This window comes from Lytechinus variegatus, chromosome 3 (assembly GCF_018143015.1).
Source record: "Lytechinus variegatus isolate NC3 chromosome 3, Lvar_3.0, whole genome shotgun sequence".
In the NCBI taxonomy this organism is placed as follows: domain Eukaryota; kingdom Metazoa; phylum Echinodermata; class Echinoidea; order Temnopleuroida; family Toxopneustidae; genus Lytechinus; species Lytechinus variegatus.
Genome location: NC_054742.1, coordinates 46,089,287 through 46,109,908, shown reverse-complemented (window position 1 = coordinate 46,109,908; position 20,622 = coordinate 46,089,287). Strand labels below are relative to the sequence as shown.

Genomic DNA, 20,622 nt, shown 5'->3' with positions numbered 1-20,622 from the left:
GCACATTTTCTCTCGTTAGAATTAGGCTAGGCGTACCGTACGTACACGACGACCGGTACCGTACATATAAGTTCACTGAAAACTAGCACAAGTTATATTTTGAACAACTAGCGGCAAATAAAATAGGGCCTAGAGTATTTCAGTAAGTTTTCATTATATAACCTTCATGGTTTGAACTGAAAGTACCCATTTCAAGTTTATCAAATTTATGAGTTTTGACCGGGATCAAATTCAAACTTGTTTTTAACTTTAAGTGAGTGAGTTGAGACTTGAGACTGATCATGGCAGCTGAGCTGCCTTGGGCCTTGGCTTTGACTTAACCCAGGCAGGGAACTCCCGCCCGCGCGGGCGGCCGCGGGAGCTCCCTGGGTTGTGACTGTATGGCAGTGTATCCTATTGCCGGACACTTTCATTTCAGTGCTTTAAAAAAGACAACTAGAGGAAATACAATCAAGAAAAATTATCACTTGCTATTCCAAATATTCTGAAAATCATGAATATGATGAAATTATTTTATATTTTCCAACCATTTTCTTTGCACCGCACTTGGCGCATACCCCTCCGCGAAAAACAATTATTTTCGTGCGTGACAAATTATATTGTAATTCCGGACGCGCGCCAGACGGATAAAAATATTCTTGATTATAATGATGTAAGAAAGAATTGGTGTGATTTTTTTTTAGATTAATCATCATGAGTAAATTCTAAGTTTTTGTTTGCTTTCTTATAACGATTCTGATCAGATCTTTGTTATAAATTTGCGTTTGCTAACTAATTTCCTTTTTTTTAATTGCGCGTTCGATATTGCACTTCCAAGTGTTAATGATGCTCGTTCATATTAAGTTCTATCGATGCGCTGTCGATCATTGATGGCTCTCCAACACGGTAAACCTCGCGCACGGCCGGGGTACCGGGAACATTGAGAACTAGCCGTCGACGATTTAATCGATGGAGCGTACGAGATTGAAATTCGGCAAATCAGGTCCGTATTTCAATCAGAAAATAGATCAATTGGGATCAATTGTTAATGCCAAAACTGTGTTATATGTTATTTCAAGCATTTTCTGTCATTTTTAGAGAAAAATGAGGTAAAAGTTATATTTTCGCCTTGTTTTTGCAATCTCGTTCTTTGAATTGATCTGTGATATTGAACTGCGGAAGTCTTACGGTACGAAATTGATTTCCTACGCAGTTATATGCGCGTCCGGAAATATGATAGTGTCCGGTAATACAATACGTCACTACCTGTGCGTGTGCCTTATTAATATTACCTCGAGCCACAATCTAATGTGAGTGCCAATAAGCGCTTGCTGATTTTGTTAGAATTGCATCTAAACATAAAGCACTTGTAAATGATTGAATGATATTTGATAACCTTGTTCTCTAAGTCTGGGAATAGTGATACTCCCTGTGACTAAGGCTGGCAATGTTTGGTTTATTTTCTCTTTTTCTTTGGCCTTGGCTTGGGGAAAAATGATTGATTTTTTTACACTGTAAGCCAGGTTCCATTATAGACCAAAATTTGCCAAAAGCTTCGGTCTCTGTTTTGTTGGTTGTTCAGCTGAACTCCGTTGGCTTCACTCACCAAATACCATGAATACAGAGACCGAAGTTCTAGCGGGATCTGTACAGGGGACTCGATGGCCATATGTTTATGTACTTAACTTATTTAAGATTGGATAAAACGGGGAAGTGAATTTGCGCGGTAAGTCACTGTTTTTGTTCCTTTTAACTTCATTTTTTTCTGTTTTTTGGCAATTGTCAAGAGATATTATAAATTTGCATTTTGGTCACGTTAATTTTAAAAAATTTTATTCATTAAAGACAAAATTTGAAGAGCCCCGACGGGGGGGTTTTGCATTGCAAGTCCCCTAATGGTGGCTGCACGATAGCGAGCCGTCTGTGTACGAGGAGAAATTTTTTTTAAAAATGTTAAAAAACTACTCGAAACAGACGGCTGCCAGCTGTCTAGTTCCATTACAGCTATTCACCATATAGATTCTAACTTGGCTCTTAAGTAAATCTGATTCTTTAAATGATTTTTTTCTTAATTAAAAATAGAGATTGAAAAATTACAATTGTCTTGCCATATTGCTTTCCAACAATAGAGGGCGTACACAAAAATATGCCCAAAATTCAAGTTTTCGAACGCTCAGGTGGATACAAAAATTACCTCCAAGTTACTAATGAAAAATGAATTGCAACTGTATGGAAATTAGTATTTTTGGTCACAAAGTGATATTTAAATGATTTTTTAAATTGTGTGCTGTGTACGTGTACAGGCTACATTAATGGCTTACTGTAGATTGCCCACAGGCAGGATGGTAATGAACCCTTGGGTGACCTCGAGTGTCCCCTATTACCTCGAGCGAATTTGTGCAAGCTCCACTTCTCTACCGCTACAGTACACTCCTTCCCGAACTCTGAGACCATGAACTCGATCTGATTTTCCGAGTGACAAAGGTGGGATTTTAATATATGATTATGAGGGGGAAATATAAAATTCATGCAACATCACGATCTTTCAAAACAATGAAAACTAATATAAGAAGTTTCACTTCTTTTCCATGCTTCCATAATTCGCTGCCGATTTCAAAACATCGCATGCGCGAGGGTCCGAGCTCGGACTAGCCTCTTGTCGAGGCCCTGGCAGCTGCTTCCCGAGCGAAGCGAGGGATTTCCTAATTCGCGAATTAGGCCTGTCTCGCGGTGCTCTGCCTCGCTCTCTCCCTTCGTCATGTTCGCTTGGAAAGCAGCTGACAGGGCCTAAACACAGAGATGCCAACCCTCCCGATTTCATCGGGAGGCTCCCGAAAATTCATCCCAACTCCCGCCCTTACGATTACCATCCTTATCCTCCCGAAATTACGATTTTTTTGCATTGATCAAATTGGTTTGGAAGGACATGTATCGTCTGCTAACTTTAGCATGTAGTAACTCCATTACGTTCGCTGCTACTAAATTCTGTGTGAAAAGTAGACAAATAAGGAGCAGCGAAAAGCTGGTGCATGTGATATGCCCAACGGGAATCCACTGTGCACCAGGCCGGTAGGCCAGGCTAGCTTCGCGAGGCGTTTGCGCTCGCGGCCACTGGATTTGTCGAGTCGTGCGGTGGAATATCGGTGTGTGATTTCGGCGTATTGATGGGTTGATATTGACACGAAATGGCGGAAAATCAACAAAAGAAGACCAAGAAATGGTCTCAGAAGTATAAGACTGAATACAGTCTCCAGTACCTGTGTGTTCGGAAAGAGGAATTTACCATGCATTTTGCGCAATTTGCAGCGTGGACATTTCAGTTTAGCAGGGACTCAGGGAGGTCGTGATGATAATTCGGAAGCACTTTCGTTCGGGAGCAAATGGCATAGGCCTACGGACATTTCGATGACAAGATCTTCGAGCTCCACTAGTACCCTGTTGTCTTTATTTCACCAAGCAAGGGACCAGCGCTGAGCTTTTCTTTACTGGATTTATAGTGGAACATAACCTGCCTATAGCCGATAGTGATAATTCATCCTTAATGTTGTTGAACAGGTACTTCTTTTGTCCCCTCATTTTTTATTTACATGTGAAAATGCATATTTGATATTTTTAATGTTAAAAAAGTGGGAACAATGTTTATTTAAAAACATGTGAAATGCCCCAAAATAAGGGTCAGATTGCACCAGAGAGCATCTAGAAACCCAGAGCTGGACCCCGGCCGCAAGGGTCGAGCGCTCCGCGCTCGAGATGTGCGCTATGCGCACATTATTTGGTGGCGGTTGCAAATCCTCCCTAATTCTGATTTCCAAAAGTTGGCATCTCTGTAAACAAGAGGCTAAGCTCGGACCGGACCCGGTACCTATCGCATCCGCATGCAATGTTTTGAAAGCGGCAGTGAATTATTTATATGTGTGAGGGACTTCATGTTGGCTCTAAATCACCAATTTTGAGACTAATAGAATAGAAGCATGGAAAAGAAGTGAAACTTTGTGTAAAGTAAGAATATTAGTTTTAATTGTTTTGAAAGATCGTGATTTTGCATGAATTTTATATTTTCCCCCCTAAAATCCCATATTTGTCACTCGGAATATCAGATCGAGTTAACGGTCTCGAAGTTCGGGTACCAAAGTAATGATATCACATTCCATTTCTTTTTATGTCATAATTTTTTTTTCATATCTCCCATATCTCAGAGGAGTATGATGAAAAATATATCCCAAACTTGGTTTTAAGATATGACAAGATGAACACAGTACCTAACCCTATTGAGGTTAATGTATTATTGGACTATTTCTAAACTGCTTTATTTTTAAGAGGCCATCAAAATATAAAATAGGATTTTGATGGCCTGAATGGATTACTTTTAGAAACTTAATGTGGAGCAGAAGGGTTTGAAGAGCTAGATATTAGATAAATATTGTTTGAATATTGCAAAAATAAATTGATTTAGGGAGATCTGTCTTTCTTATCCTCTGACATATGGCCTATGACAGACAGGGTTCATATTAATTTGCACAAATGTGACTAGTGTGATGATTATCTTTTTGAGTGAAAGTATTATATTCAAGAAGTTGAATATGCCAGATATGGAGATGGCAGAGGCATGAAGTTTAACGGTGCTCTGTTGAGAAAATAGACATAAAGATTGTTTTAATATTGGTTGCTGTCATTAATTATACTATATTTATTTAATGATATTCCTTGATCACAAATGTTTTCTTTATTCCTTTTCAGGCTTTTTTTATTGCAATGATTGTCCATAAAATGATTCCTAAAAGACACCATACAATCCTTGTCAAGGGCTTCTTCTATGTACTGTTGGTGCTAAGCCTAATCTCACACTCCCAGTTCAGCAATGCTGAGCATGACTCAGATGACATTAGTCACCATGGCAACCCTGGAGGAGGGGGACATCTTAACCTGAAGGAGGGAGCTGTTATGGGGAACTACGAAGCAGGTCAGACACAGGTTATGAATATCCAACGAGACAGCCATCACCCCAAGTATGGAAAATGCTGGGTCAATGCTTTGCAGACTGTTGCAGCTGGTAAGAGCCAGTTAAATGAATGATTATTTGGGGGTGTACTATTCAATTATTATTTTGATTAATTTTAAGATCACTGTTTTGTTACCATGACACTTTGAAAATAATGTCTGCACTAAAAAGTGTTTTTGTTGAAATAGAAGTTCATTGTCAATCCCATAACATGGCAAACTACAAATTTAAAGCAGAAGGAATGCCGAACACAGTAGTAACCCTTAATCATTGTGTTGAATAATTGAAACCAAGTCATTATTAGTGTTAGAGATGCCTCTCATTGCTCTCAAAATGCTTTGAACCAGGGTCCCCAAGTGATTGACTGCAAAAATATTGATATCTGATGATGTAATAATGATAATTATAACATTTGTAGGGCACTGAATGCAGATGTTTCTCAGCGCTCAGTGTTCTGCCTATCAATTAAATTACCGGGGAAAATAAAAAGTAGTCTTGATGAATTCAAAACAAAATTTAAAGAAACAAAATTAATTACAACTAAGATGTGCATAAAGACCAACCCACAACTGATATCCAGACCTTAAAAAGGTGGGTCTTCAGCAAGGTCTTATTTTGATCAAGGGAGTTGGCATTATGGATAAAGATGGTAATTTATTCCACTGGATTGGAGCAAAAACAGAGAAGGCTCGATCACCATAACTGGTATTTGTATGTTGTCATTGCTGGACACCTGTCTCCTCTGCTTACATTGCGCTGGCATTAGATGTTTTCAGTCAATCAGACATTGATATGACACTTCTAACACCAAATTTATATACACCAAAGTTTGCGAAGCTACAGAATCATCATAGATGGACCCCTCTGTGTTTAGATACAATTTACATGAATTTTGATTGGCCCCCAATCCTTAATCATTTTTGTGGTTTGTTACAAACATCATATCCATTGACCTTATGCAGTACAATGTTTGCTGATGTCTGTTTCCAAGCTTTATAATTTGCCACCAAACAACTCTTTCTGCATTTATTTTAGGTTGTAAAAGGCTAACAGATGACGAGCAGAGTCGTATGGCCTTGACTCTGGCTAACTGTCACTTAGCCAAGGCTGGCTTTGATACATATAATTGTGATGAGACAATGGACATCAAAGACTGCCTAAACCCGATGAAAGGAGACAGCATTTCATTCAATGCCTACACAGAGTTCTTCACCCACACACAAGATATCTGCTTCTTTCTTCAGAGTCAGGTACATGTACTTGGTTAGAGGGTGGTTTTGAGTTTGGTGTTGGAGTTGTTGATGTTAGTGTTGATGTTGGTGATGGCGATGGTGTTGGTGATTAATTTTTGTGTTAAGTGCATGGGTGAGCATCGGTGCCATTTACCAAAAACATGCAATCAATCGCAAATTGGCAATGGCCTGTCACGACTATTGATCTCTCCATATTTCATTCAACATACCCACTATCAATTAATCATGATAAAGCTTATTTCATATTTATTGTTTTCAGTTGATGATTCATCACTGAATATGTATAAACTTTTATAAATGAAATTAGGAGATTATAGTTATAATATGTTATGTTGTACAATTGTTAAATGTTTGTTTTATTCTGATTTAGTAATACAACCCTACTGAATGGAAAATTAAATTAATACAAGACACAGTTATTATTCTTTCTTTTTTACGATAATACATTTTATGGTGTGCAGGTTTGGCATGAGCAGACTGAGGAAACTGTTGAGAAGCTTACCCAGAGCTCGGAGGACGTGGCTATTCAGCTGGAGGTAACAGGAAAGTTACAGGAAAATATGATCAAACAGCAGAATGAGAGCCTGAAGAACCAGAAAGAAATCCTTGCCCAGGAAGCAAAGCTCAATGAAGCATTAAAGAGCTCAACCAATAGTATACAAGAGGTACTGAACTGAATTTCTGCGCACTGTTTCATGAAAGTTGTCATCCACTGCTTTTACCATAAAAACAGTCACACAGAAATAGTCAGAGACCATTGATTCTGAAGGAAATCAAAACCAAGGGTGGTACTGAAAATGTCAGCTTTTACTTTTATTTCATGATGACCATCAATAAGGACTTTGCTTTTCTCTGGGTATTATATATATTGTAAATTCAGACACTCTTTTGTCCTTTAACAAAACCATGTCAAGGGCTGTATGGTACTAGATTAGCTTGAATGGGCCAAGCAATATACCTGTATTGTAAGTTTATGCATTATAATTGATGTGTTACATAAACTCCATATCTTCCTTTGCAAAGCGATGCAAAGTGAGGTAATCTTTAAATGCATTCAGGCCTATGTATTTGACAAGCTTGAAGTTGTATTTAGTTATTCATTAGTGCACATTGTTATTATGCTCTCCCTTCCTTTTTCGTTAATCTCAGGTGTTTGCAGAGATGAAGAGTAGCACTCTAGAGCAGAAAGCTCTGTTTGCAGAAACCTTTGACCGAGTCGCCCAGGTCCAGAGACTAATGCTAGGAGAGTTCACATGGTTCAACTCTGTGATATACTATGTGGTCGGCGTCCTACTAGTTTACATGGTCACATCCACGTCTCAGACGGCGTCGGCAAGATTCTCACTCTTCCTGCTGCTTCTTGTTAATTGGGTTGTTGAGTGGATCATGTTCCGCATCATGGATACGAGTGATCAGGTGGGTTTCCAGGACATTTTGAAGTGTATTAAAAAGTGTATGAAAAACTATTTAGGAATGATTAAGAGTTTATCTTTAGGACTTTGATTTCTCTATTGCAGGATTTCATTCCAGGTTCTGTTTAATTTGGAAAAGAATTTTATATCTAATTGAATAATGAGGAGAAGGAAAGTCAGGTTCCACCATTGTGATACTTGATTAATAATCTCTCTTGCAACTTCTACATGAAGAGGTGTTAAACAGAACACCCTTTTGCATACAGGTACCATGAAATGTGCAATAATTGAAATAACAAGTGCAGAATACATGGTACATATCACAGTTCAGCACTTAGTAATTGTGCAATACCCGTTCCTTTTTATTTTTAACTTCCAGACCGTGTTTCACGCCAACAGCTGGTGGTGTCGCAAGATCTTCTGCTCCCTTGGTCTCCTACTCCTCATCTACAAAGCCTCCCAGTACAAGGACTACAATAAGATCAACCATGCCATCCTGCTACAGATCCAAACTCACATCCAGCAGCAGCGTCTCAGTGCTTCCAGTAATTCCCTTACGGTGGCCAAAGGGTTGATCCAAGGTGTAGTCCAGAGTAGCAGTGCAGCAGCCATGTCTATCGCCTCACCAACACAAGTGCCTGCCATTCAAGACAGAAGAGGCCAAACCTCAAGTAATGATATTGATATTTACCGTACTTGCTTATATTGCACTTAATACCAGCTTTATCAGAAGTCTCTAAGCGCACTACTATAAAAGCAGCCTGATTACCCTTTAGCTGAGCAGCCAGTTTGCGCTTTGCATTCCTGCCAGGCCCAATTTCCAGTACCTCGCATGGGTTGAGTGCAACACAATATGGATGAATCTATTGGTGAAATAATAAAGAGCCTGGAGCGAGCATGTTGCTATATCTTACCTGATACCTTGGGCTTCCCTTCCTGTTGCCTCCATTTTTGTCTCACCTGCATAGCAGAGTGAGACTATAGGCGCCGCTTTTCCGACGGCGTCAACATCTAATCTTAACCTGAGGTTAAGTTTTTGAAATGACATCATAACTTAGAAAGTATATGGACCTAGTTCATGAAACTTGGCCATAAGGTTAATCAAGTATAACTGAACATCCTATTAGAGTTTCATGTCACATGACCAAGGTCAAAGGTCATTTAGGGTCAATGAACTTAGACTATGTTGGAGGAATCAACATCGAAATCTTAACCTGAGGTTAAGTTTTTGAAATGTCATCATAACTTAGAAAGTATATGGATCTGATTCATGAAACTTGGACATAATAGTAATCAAGCATCACTGAACATCCTGTGCGCATTTCAGGTCACATGACCAAGGTCAAAGGTCAATGAACTTTGGCCGAATTGGGTGTATCTGTTGAATTACCATCATAACTTTGAAAGTTTATGGATCTGATTCATGAATCTTGGACATAAGAGTAATCAAGTATCACTGAACATCCTGTGCGAGTTCAAGTCACATGATCAAGGTCAAAGGTCATGTAAGGTCAATGAACTTTGGCCATGTTGGGTTTTTTGTTGAATAACCATCATATCTCTGTAAGTTTATTGGTCTAGTTCATAAAAAGTGGACATAAAGAGTAACCATGTATCACTGAACATCTTGTGCGAGTTAGAGTAGTTTTCAAAGTCAGCACTGCTGCTATATTGAACCGCGTGATGCAGGTGAGACGGCCAGAGGCATTCCACTTGTTTCTGTTTCCGTTATCTACCAACTTCTTCAAACCTCTCTCCCACATTCTTCTTCCCCTATCTATTTTGAAATCAGTAGAAGATACTAATACATAATAGATCTTCTGATTTTGTGTGATAAAATGTATTGATGATAGCATGTTCGTGACTGTTTGGTAATCAAGGGATAAGGATAATCTATTTGCATGTTTCAATCACTGAAAACATTTCAACACAAAATCAAATAATAATACAAAAAATAATCAAAATCAAATTGAATATCTGTGGAGTACTAAGGTAATGACTGACATTTCAAAAACTTGGGGGGGGGGGGGCATTTGGATGCCCTATGTGCTTTTCCCCAAACCATATTTGCTTTTTTGGGATTGGCTATGAACTTCTCCTTTAAGTGTCAATCAAATTATTTCATAGATTTTATTCATTTTGTGTATGTAAGCAGTAGAGAAGTAGCTTTTTCCATACATAGTAATGACACTGCCTATATGACTGATTTTGTACAGGGATAAGAGCTGTTTACTAATACATAATAATAATAATCTGTCAGCTTTTGCTCAAACTTTCACCTCAATGTTTCCCTTATTTTCTTTCTGTGAACACAACTTCCCATTTAACCTTTGCTTCCCCATTAAATTGTCATTTGGTTTATATTTTAATTTGTGTTATATTAGGATTGGGTAGCAACTCAAGACATGACATCACAGGGTTTAGCAGTGATAGCGATGCTGATGTAACCTTTAATCCTGAAAATTTGGCTTCTTCAGAATCACATTACTCCAGTTCAGATCAAAGTTTTATGACTGCAGAAACAGGCAGTAAGAAACCAAGCATGATGGATCATCAAGTCTCCAAAACACCATTACGTGGTAAGTCTGGAAGTTGAATATATGACAAAGAGGAGAACTTTCACACATAGGGGGATCGAACAAAAGAGGGCTTTTTCAATTGGTAGATACCGCCAAATGGGTATGCTTCTGGGTTGTCATATTAGCTTCACAATATATTTTCATCCTTATTGGTCTTGATTTTCATGCAACCTACATCAATATTGCACCATTGATACTTATTATTACTATATAGGTGTCATCCAAGAATTATTGCCTTTTATTAGCTTCTCTAGTTTGAAGGTAAAGGAGAAAACTAATTATTACAAATGATGAATTTAATTGTCCGAATGTGCAAAATTGCAACATAAGCATGCAAAGGGTTAATATAAAGTGGGTGATTCCAATACACATTTAGGCTTGTTCAGACATGGTGAGACAAAGATCAGCAAAAGTTCCTTTATCTCAATTACCTTTATTAGGTGATCTGTCAATCGACAGATCAACTATTAATTTCGTAAGAATTTTCTTTTTTATTTATTATTTATTTATTTATTGATTTCTTCATTTTTATTTTTCCACCCTTTTCTTGTTACCATAAAATCTCCAAATGTACATCATCAATTATCTTCAGAATATCATCAGATATGGGGACTTATCATGTCATGTGAACGAAACAAGTTCAAGGTCATCATGACGTCATCTAGATGCCACTTTGTAAAATCACAATATGAATCGTATCTTCATTATCAATTATCAAAAATTAACCATATTTACATCACATTAACTTCAGGTCAAGGGTCAACTGTCCATGTCATCAAAGGTCATGTAAAGGTCACGACGTGCGCGTACGCGCGCGTCAAAATTTTAAAATGCTCAAAATCGCTTTTTGACCAAAGTAGAGTATGTTTCAGGTGATTTTAAGCATTTCAAAAATTTGCGCGCGTTTCCGCGCGTAATGGCACTATAAAACATAGGATCGCCATTTTTTTCATATCAATGCACCGATAATATAATTCTGAACAATTTGATACCTTGATCAACCTTCTACGACAAGTAATAAAGGAATTAGCCTCCATCAAAGTTTACAGCACGCGCGCGCGCGCGCACTTACCATAGACAATATATGTGCAAAAACATGCCTATACAAAATTCATTATAGCTCTTAAGATAGTCCGTTGACCCCCATTTTTTTTTTCATATTCGAATAGAGTATGGATGGGAGATGTGATTTCATGTCACATTTGACCCGAAATTTTATCATGACGTCATCAAAATGGCGTCGGAACTCAAAATTCCCATTTTGCTACTTATGACGTCATCATAATTATGCAAATTTGACTCTAACTCTGTAAATATTTGTCAATTTTCGCTCAGTTTTCAATATGTTGTAGCTGAGAACATGCTCTTCTTAATTTGATGGCCTAATTCACTTTTAGAGGAATGGATCATCCTGAAAAATGGCAAGTTATAGAGGCATGTCATTTTCGCTCGTTTTGTGTGCAATCTCTATGGGAAATGACTTTTTCTCAAAACTGGATTTTACATTCCTCTATTTCGCGAGCCATATCTCCATTTCTGTTTGTTGGTTTTCTCTGAGCTTTGAGTATGTTGTAGCTGAGATTGTAAGCTATTGCAATGTGGTCTCCATTTTCCGATCAGATGCCGGGATCATGCCCGTATTTCACTTGCAAAATTGGATTTCAGATCTCCTCGTTTTGCTTATGTGTTAAGTCTATGGGAAGTGTGTAGCTCAATGGGTAAGGCATCAGACTTGCATCCTTAGGGTCCCCGGTTCGAACCCAAAAGTGGACATAAATTTTTTTTTCTTTTTTTTTCTTTTCAACATTTCGCAAATGTTCCTTAATCACCATTACAAGGTATATAAGTTCAAATATCGCACAATTAAGTAGATTAAAATCGTTTTTAATAAGCCTATAACATGTACAATGTGTATCGCCTACACCTACATGTATGTCACATATTCTCATTTCCCTCTTTTTCAAGAGTATTCAACATATTCTTTTCGTAAGAAAAGTTCAGTTTTCATCATGATGATCATATTTATCTCAATAAACATGCTGATTGTCTTCGTGATCATAAAATCAGAGACAGATCACCTAATTCGTCCTCATGACGAATTAAAATTCTAGTGTTAATTATTTTCTCTAAGGAAATGGGATATGATGCGTAAAAATGCATTGTGTCTGCAATATTTTGATAATCTGATTGGACAATAGCTCTTCGCCAATGGTCACATAATTCATTGTATTCATTTTAATGGCCTATTCTCATGTATACTTGTGGCAGTTACAGTGATCTGATCTGATCTTAGAACCACAAGGTCTAATGTCATGGAGATTAAGTAAATTAGATGATGGATCGGGAATTGTACAAAATTTACACAAAATTATGAAAAAAATAAATATCTGTCTAATGATTTTTCAGGAAATGTTAAACTGCAGAGTAATGAGCAAATGAAGATCTGGAACACTACTGAAAAGTACATATTGTTTCCTGTGTTTCCTTAAGAAGCTGTGTGCGCTCTGAACGCCTAGCTTAGCCGGGTAATATAGGAGCGCCTTGAGCACCTAACAAGGTGGATATGTGCGCAATATAAGTACCATATATTATAATCATTATTATTTGTTAGCTACACCAGGAAAGGAATGTGGTAATGAAGTTAAATGAACTGAATGTAATTTCAAGCAAACCTTGTTGTTCTAAATAAGCATTCAGGCATATGATAAAAACTTGCTTCCAACTATTTCCTATCAAAATTAGATTTCTATACTAGAGCTCAAACTTAGCTGTAGTCTTCTGTTTTTCATTGGTACAGCTCACTTACCGTCAACCTCACAAGGATCCCAAGCAGATGACCCAGGATCATCAGCTAAACGGAAACGAGGTCGACCAAAGGGAAGTAGAAGCAAGACATCAAGAGAAGGAACACCCGTGCATGTATGTTTTACACTTAGTTTCTTACACTTTGAAAGTGAATAATAAATGCCAACTTTCCCTTTTACAAAAAAACAGGGTTACTTCTTTATAGTTCATGTTACTCATCTATAGTTCATGTCCGTCATGTTGGAATATTAATTACAATATTGTTACCTCAGCTATCAAACATAATTACAACTAGAATTTAATTCGTCATGCGGACGAATTAGGTGGTCTGTCATGATTTTTCATTCAGAGTCGGCTAATGTATAAAATGAATAATTTAGATATGATTGATAATCTTGATTCTAGACATCCTAAGAATAAATTTTGACCATTGCTCAATGTGATTATTAATGTTTCCCATAGACTTTACACGTAAGCAATTTTGAGAATTACAATTCCAATATTGCAAGTGAAAAACGGGCATGATCCTGGCATCTGATCAAAAAGTGGAGGGCACATTACCGAAAGCCCAGAATCTCAGCTATAACATATTAAAAGCTCCGGCAAAACTGACAAGAGGAAATGGAGATATGGCTCACGAAATAGAGGAATGTCAAATCTAGTTTAGAGAAAAAGTCATGTCCCATAGAGATTACACGCAAAACACGTGTGATATGAAAAAGCAATTATAATCTGTTTTATCTTGCTAAATTTAAACTTTTATACCTTTTAATTATCATAAAGGATGATGTAAGAAGTGGCAAAAAGAAAAAAAAAGTGAAAAAAAAATCATCTTGTTCACCCCAGGATTCGAACCCGCGCCCTTTAGAAAGCAGTCAAAGCCACGATATTCCCCATAGAGAATACACGTAAGCAATTTTGAGAATTACAAGTCCAATTTTGCAAGTGAAATACGGGCATGATCCCGGCATCTGATCAAAAAATAAAGGGCACACTCCCGAAAGCTTAGAATCTCAGCTACAACATACTAAAAGTTTAAGGAAAACTGACAAGAAAAAATGGAGATATGGCTCACGAAATAGAGGAATGTCGAATCTAGTTTTGGGAAAAAGTCATGTCCCATAGAGATTACACGCAAAATGAGGAAAAATGACATGCCTCTTTTCATCGCTGTTTTACGCAATGATGCGTTTCTCAAAATGAATATTTATGTTAACTAAGGAGAAAGAGTACATTCTAAACTACAACATATCGAAATCTGGGCGAAAAACGATCTATATTCGAGAAGTTACAACCAAATTTGCATAAATTTGATGACGTCATTTTTGAAAAAATGAAATTTTTAGTTTAGGCGCCATTTTGATGACGTCACGATATAATTTAGGGACATTGATGACATGAAATCAAATCTACAACTAATACTCTATCGATATATGAAAAAAAAATTGGGGGTCAACGGACTTTCTAAAGAGCTACAGTGAATTTACAATAGGCATGTTTTTGCCCATATATGGCCTATAGTGAGAGCTCGCGCGCACACGTGCTGCAAACTTTAACGGGTGTTAATTTCTATATTAATGGTCGTAGAAGGTTGATCAAGGTATCAAATTGTTCAGAATTTTATTTTCAATGCAAAGATATTAAAAGAAACGGTTTTTCTGCGTTGCGTTAAGGTGTAACGCGCGGAAACGCGCGCGCATGCGTGCGCGCGCGCAAATTTTTGAAATGCTTAGAATGACCTGAAACGTACTCTCGTTTGGTCAAAAAGTGATTTTGAGCATTTTTAAATTTTGACGCGCGCGTACGTGCGCGTCGTGACCTCCAGGTGACCTTTGATGACATGACCTGATGACCCTTGACCTGAAGTTGATGTGATGTTAATTTAATTGATTTTTGATAATTGATAATGGAGATATGATTGATAATGTGATTTTACAAAATGGCGCCTAGATGACGTCATCATGACCTGATGACCTTGAAAAGCTTATTTTGACGTGTCCATGACAGATCCCATAAATGACATGAAATTCAATGAAATTGATCAAGTCCATTTTGAGATAACTTGGCGACAAGAAAATCGTTAAAAATAAATAAATAAAGTAATAAAGAAGAAATTGACGAAATTAAGAGGTGATCTGTCATAAATGACAGACCACCTAATTAAACTATTTACAAATATTCTTGAAATTATAAAACAATGAGGGGATTGAGGACGATCGATCTTTATTTGAACTTGTCAACCATTACTCAGAAAATACTTTCAAATAAAGCAATGTAATATTCAATTTGCTTATATTTCTTGTAATCTTAATGAAATTTGTATAATTCCATTTCATTCTGTTAATCAGCACAGATATTTTGAGATTGACTTTGCCTTCAAATATACTGAAGAATGAGCCTTGCAAAAATATCTATTCAGATATTCAATAGGAATTTGCTGACTGTATCCTAAAGGTTAATTATTTTTTTCTTTTTTTAAGACTATATTTCACATAATCTATTTCAAAAATGTTTCTCTTTTCTTTCCTACGTAGAATTCAAATTTTCAGTCTCCATACAATCTCCGTCAGCGGGGTCTGCATCAGTCGCCAAATCCTGTCGTGGACCTTGAAACGACCCTTATGTTTGCCCAACATGTGGAAAGCTTGGCCAGCAGGCACTATGTCATTCAGAGAAAGTCAACCTCATCATTGGATGATTCTAGGAACAGGAGAAACAAGAGCCCAGCCAAATCAAGAAAAGGTCCAGCTTTCTTCTCATCTGATGAAGAGCCTTGAATGATGAGTAGAGAAGCCTGCAGGTACACATATCTGGCACCTGTATGTTCTTCCATGATTCCCAAGATATTGAATTGCTTCCTCCGTAAGAGAGTCTGCGCCATTTTTTTTATCAGACTGTATGATTGGACCTTCCCATTATCAACCATCTTGATTTTTTAAAGCTTCATTCAAATATTCATTTACAAATGTAAATATATGCCGGATTAAAACGTCATGTGCAGATTAAGGACTCTGGTCCGATGTGTGAAAATAACAGCAACAAAGAATATACCAATTTTAATTTTACTCATCATTAGCACTCACCTTTTGAACTGACAACTAATTTATGGTATATTCCCATAGTGCAAGCGAAATACTTCTACTATGATGTCATCTCATTGGATACTTTGTAATGTTTGTGATGATTTATTGGACAAAGATCTGATAATGAATATTCTGAAATCTTCCAATATCTGATTTTCAAGGGATCCTGCCATTAACCCTAAAAGGACTGGGCTCTTTGAGATGTATTAAGGACTGGGGGGGAGGGGTGCAAGATTGCCCCCCTTCTGATGTCAGCGCTGATCACACCAAAATTTGGCACGCACATCCATTTCAACAAAGTATAAGCAAGTATTTTTGTTAATCCCAAACTAATGTATGCATACTTATTCACGAAAAAATTTGCATATTTAAAGGACAAGTCCATCCCAACAAAAATTTGTTGATTTGAATAGAAAGAGAAAATCCAACAAGCATAACACTGAAAATTTCATCAAAATTGGATGTAAAATAAGAAAGTTCTGACATTTGTAAGTTTCGCTTGATTTCACAAAACAGTTGTATGCACATTCTGGTCGGTATGCATATGAGACTGATGACATCACTCACTATTTTGTTATGTGAAATCTGAAATATTCAAATTTTCTCATTTTCCTGTGAAGTTTTATTCCTCCCTGAACCTATGGTATTACCATTGTTTAACATTTTATGGATCAATCAAGTGGGTCCTTGAAGGTCAAGTCCACCCAAGAAAAATGTGATTTGAATCAATAGAGAAAAATCCAACAAACATAAGACCAAAAATTTCATCAATATTGAATGTAAAATAAGAGAGTTATGACATTCTAAAATTTTGTATATTTTTTGCAAAGCAGTTTTGTTAAAGTGGTCAAAAAAAGATTGATTTTGTGTATCTAGATCCAAGATTTTTTGTCAGTTTATAGTTTATAGTTTAAAGCACTGATTTAATTTCCCATATTTATTGAAGAGTATTCACCAGATGTCTTGGATGGTTGATGCTCAAACCTTGAATACATGCTTCATTGTATTTATGATTGCAATGTCATTCTTGTATTTTTAAAGAAAAGTATATCAGTGGTGTATTGTAAGTGCTTAAAGGGGAAGATCACCCTGACAATAAGTTGATTTTTAATAAAGGCTGAAATATTTGAGACAATTCTAAAATACACGTAGCCCCAATATAGAATGATTCTTATGCCTATGAAGTGAATAGATTGTAGTAAGACCTTGTCCCAAATGACCTCTAAATGACCTCTAATATCCATGGATAATTCAAAAGATGAAGAAGAGCATTGGGGGCTTTTTGATCAGGTAATCACAAAGTAGCAAATGTATCTCATGCATTTAGATATCATGGAATGCAGCATGAGTGAATAGCTTCTGCAGGGCATTGCGATTTAGGCAACTTGTAAAAAGTCTGTGCTACGTCCTCTAGAGGCAATCTTGCTATATGGTTACTATTTGTCTATTCATTGCAGCTTGCCTTGCATTCCTCATTATTTGTCAATGATATACAAGGATTCATAATGAAAATTTGCTAATGCTTGCACCCATGTACAAGCTGTTCTATTCACCTGCTTTTTATAATCAATAATGCTCGATGTTTGGAATTACCAGCTTGCCTGATTTTGGTGTTGCCATGTCAGGTGGCCATTTGATAGTTTTATGATTTCAGTACAAATGACTGTATTGTATCTATAAACTTGCTTATTCATTAAGATTTAAGTCTAGAGTGGTACTGTTTGAATGAAGTTTGCTCTGCGCTTCATTCTGAATGAATTTCATGTAGGCTAGTTGATAATGCAACTTGAAATTATTTTGAAATTAAAAATAAGGTTAGTCCAGTTTCTTTTTTAACCAAACGTGTTTGTATACTTGAAACTTAGTTACTTGGATAGAATACTTTATGCCTGAGAGCTGGTAAATAATTCAAATTTAACATAAGATCATGAGAAGGATGACAGATATTGATTTTTAGAATTTTTAATTTTGTGTAGAAATTATGCAGGCTTATAATATATTGATTCATTTTGATCTGTGAAAATGTCAGTAGATGGAATTCATGACTCGCAGTATATAAGGGAGCAGCTTGCATGTGACATCAAAGAATTTAAGTAAGAATGCATAAATCTGTTATCCGTTAATGAATGCCACCAAATCCCAATCATTGAAATGTTTTTATTTTTTCTGTTTAAAAAAGGGTGTCACAGTGATTATTCCACTTACAGTAAGATTGAACAAGCTGTGGAGATGATAAAGTTCATTGTATTCCTAATTCAACCTTTTTGTTACATTGATATATTTTATCGTAAATGTTTTATTATATTCTATATGCCATACTAAATGCATACTGGTAACAATAACGATTAAGTATATATATCATTTCATGTCATGACAGTTATCGCTGCTTTCTGGATTTCAATCTAATATTCCTTACCTGAGATATTTGTCTTTAAAACTTCCATGGGAATGAATAATATAATTCTCATTTATGCCTTGATTTACTTGTGTGACTAGTTGATAATAGATTTAGGGGATATTGTGCAACTTCATGAATTCAATACAATTATCCAATTCAAATCATATAAATTTCAAATTGCAATTTTCAATAAAATTTATTTGTGCTTATTGTACATAACTGCACTTAGCTTGTCTCCATTGATTCATTGGTGTTCAACATACCATTTTATCAGATACAAGTTTGCTATATCATTATTACCAAAGGATACCAAAGTGCTATAACATAATTCATAAAAAGGAAGGTCAAACATGGCTTGCCCTGCTAAGCAGAAGCTGATATGCAATCTACATTATGATTATTAATAAAGAGACACTTGATTTTAATTGTTGGATGCATTAATATCCAGTTAACAAATTCTGCACCTTCAATTTCTCATAGGATTACATATATTCGAGATCTGCTAGTAGGAAGGAGCAAGTGAATCTAAAACGTAGACCAGCTTTCACTTTTCTAATTTATCCATATTAGGATGTGTTTAATGTCAATTTTCAAATTTAAACAGCAACATGAATCGTGATTGAAAACTCAATTACAAAATACTGAATGCAAACATGATCAGCGGTGCACCATTCAGTATCGAAAATGTAAAGCCGTGTACATGTAGAGCATCTTTAAATTTGCAGCTTTAGTGCGCAGTTTGACCCATCACAAGAAAGATCAGTTCTGGCACCTGTTTGTGTAGGCTTCCACTGCGAGAGCAAATTTAAAGATGTTTCAAAACTCAATTGTGTTCAATGTCGCATTTGCGATGCTCAAAGTTGTAAAATTTGAGCTGATCGTGCTTACAATCGCGTCTTTAGATTTTCCTCGGAATCATGATTTGAAAGACGTTTACTTTTACGCCAGGAATATGAGGACATTGAACACGTCCTTTGTTTCTCATATCCACCTTTTGTAATCATGTCTTCAATCACGTTTCATGTTGCCGTTTAAATTTTGAAACCAATATTGAATATCCGTAGGGTTACCCTTAGTTCACGTAATCATCCCTATTCTACTATAAAGCCACCCCTCTAACTGAAATGCAACAATTGTTATAAGAACTCAAATATAAACATATTCTTGATTTAAAGAGCGTAACAAGTCTTGCAAAGATGGGTACAGAAGGGCAACAAGAAAGATATCCATCATAATAATTATCTGAAAAAGTGATTGGTCTAAACCCCATCAAGTGACCAAAGATAGTTCTATTCACTGTCACGAAATTGGAAAAAAATGCCAGGAATCCCGAATTCTGACGTCAAAAGCTGAGAATAGTGCCCCGAGCTGTAAATAGTTCAAAAGCTATTTATGGTTTTAATCACTCTGATGGAATTTTTAACAGTGCATGCACATGCAATTATCAATCACCTCTACCAATTTTAATAATTTTCCACTCAAAGACAGAGATTTCTTTTTTTTGTGTATCGGTTATCTTTAATGATTATACCAATGACAGATATGAATCTAATATACATGGCCTTCGATCAGAGGTTTTGTGAAACTATGGTCCCCTCAGTGACGCGAATAAGACCGTTTTACTTCAGGGCTGCACCCCATGCGAAAATAGTCATATTCCAGAGTCACTTTGAGAACCTTAGTTCCAACCACCTCCTACTTAATGTACAATCAGTTCATCTTCTATTAGGTCTAATAGCCACTTAGTCCAATCACCATTTTGTCTAATTTCCAGTAAGGCTATCACCATTTCTTCTCTTAAAATACACTTGCTCTAATGCCAATAAGATCATCTGGGCATTGGAGAGATATACAATTGACCAAGTAATGCTTGAACCAAATGGTAATTAGACCCAATTGGTAGAAGACCAAGTGGAAAATGGACTTAATAACAATATAACCAAGCTCTATCTAATAATGGCATTATCTTGTGTGTACAGGGCTGTGATTACTCAAGTTTGTATGAAAAAAAAATGGATTGATTTCATTTTCCAGATAACAAATTTTGAAATATCATTTGCACAGAGAATTGAAAATAAGCGTGAATAGATAGAAACTAATCCTAGACCACATTT

At 36.5% G+C, this 20,622-nt stretch overlaps 1 protein-coding gene across 1 annotated transcript; it reads left to right on the top strand.

Moving 5' to 3' along the window:
• Positions 1-49: 49 nt before the first annotated feature.
• LOC121411170 lies at positions 50-16,513 on the top strand. Its single transcript, XM_041603728.1, has 9 exons — positions 50-142; positions 4,717-5,029; positions 6,014-6,228; positions 6,693-6,896; positions 7,381-7,647; positions 8,023-8,314; positions 10,028-10,222; positions 13,020-13,141; positions 15,562-16,513. The coding sequence occupies exons 2-9, from the start codon at positions 4,732-4,734 to the stop codon at positions 15,802-15,804; spliced, it is 1,836 nt and encodes a 611-aa protein (XP_041459662.1). The 5' UTR covers positions 50-142; positions 4,717-4,731; the 3' UTR covers positions 15,805-16,513.
• Positions 16,514-20,622: the final 4,109 nt, after the last annotated feature.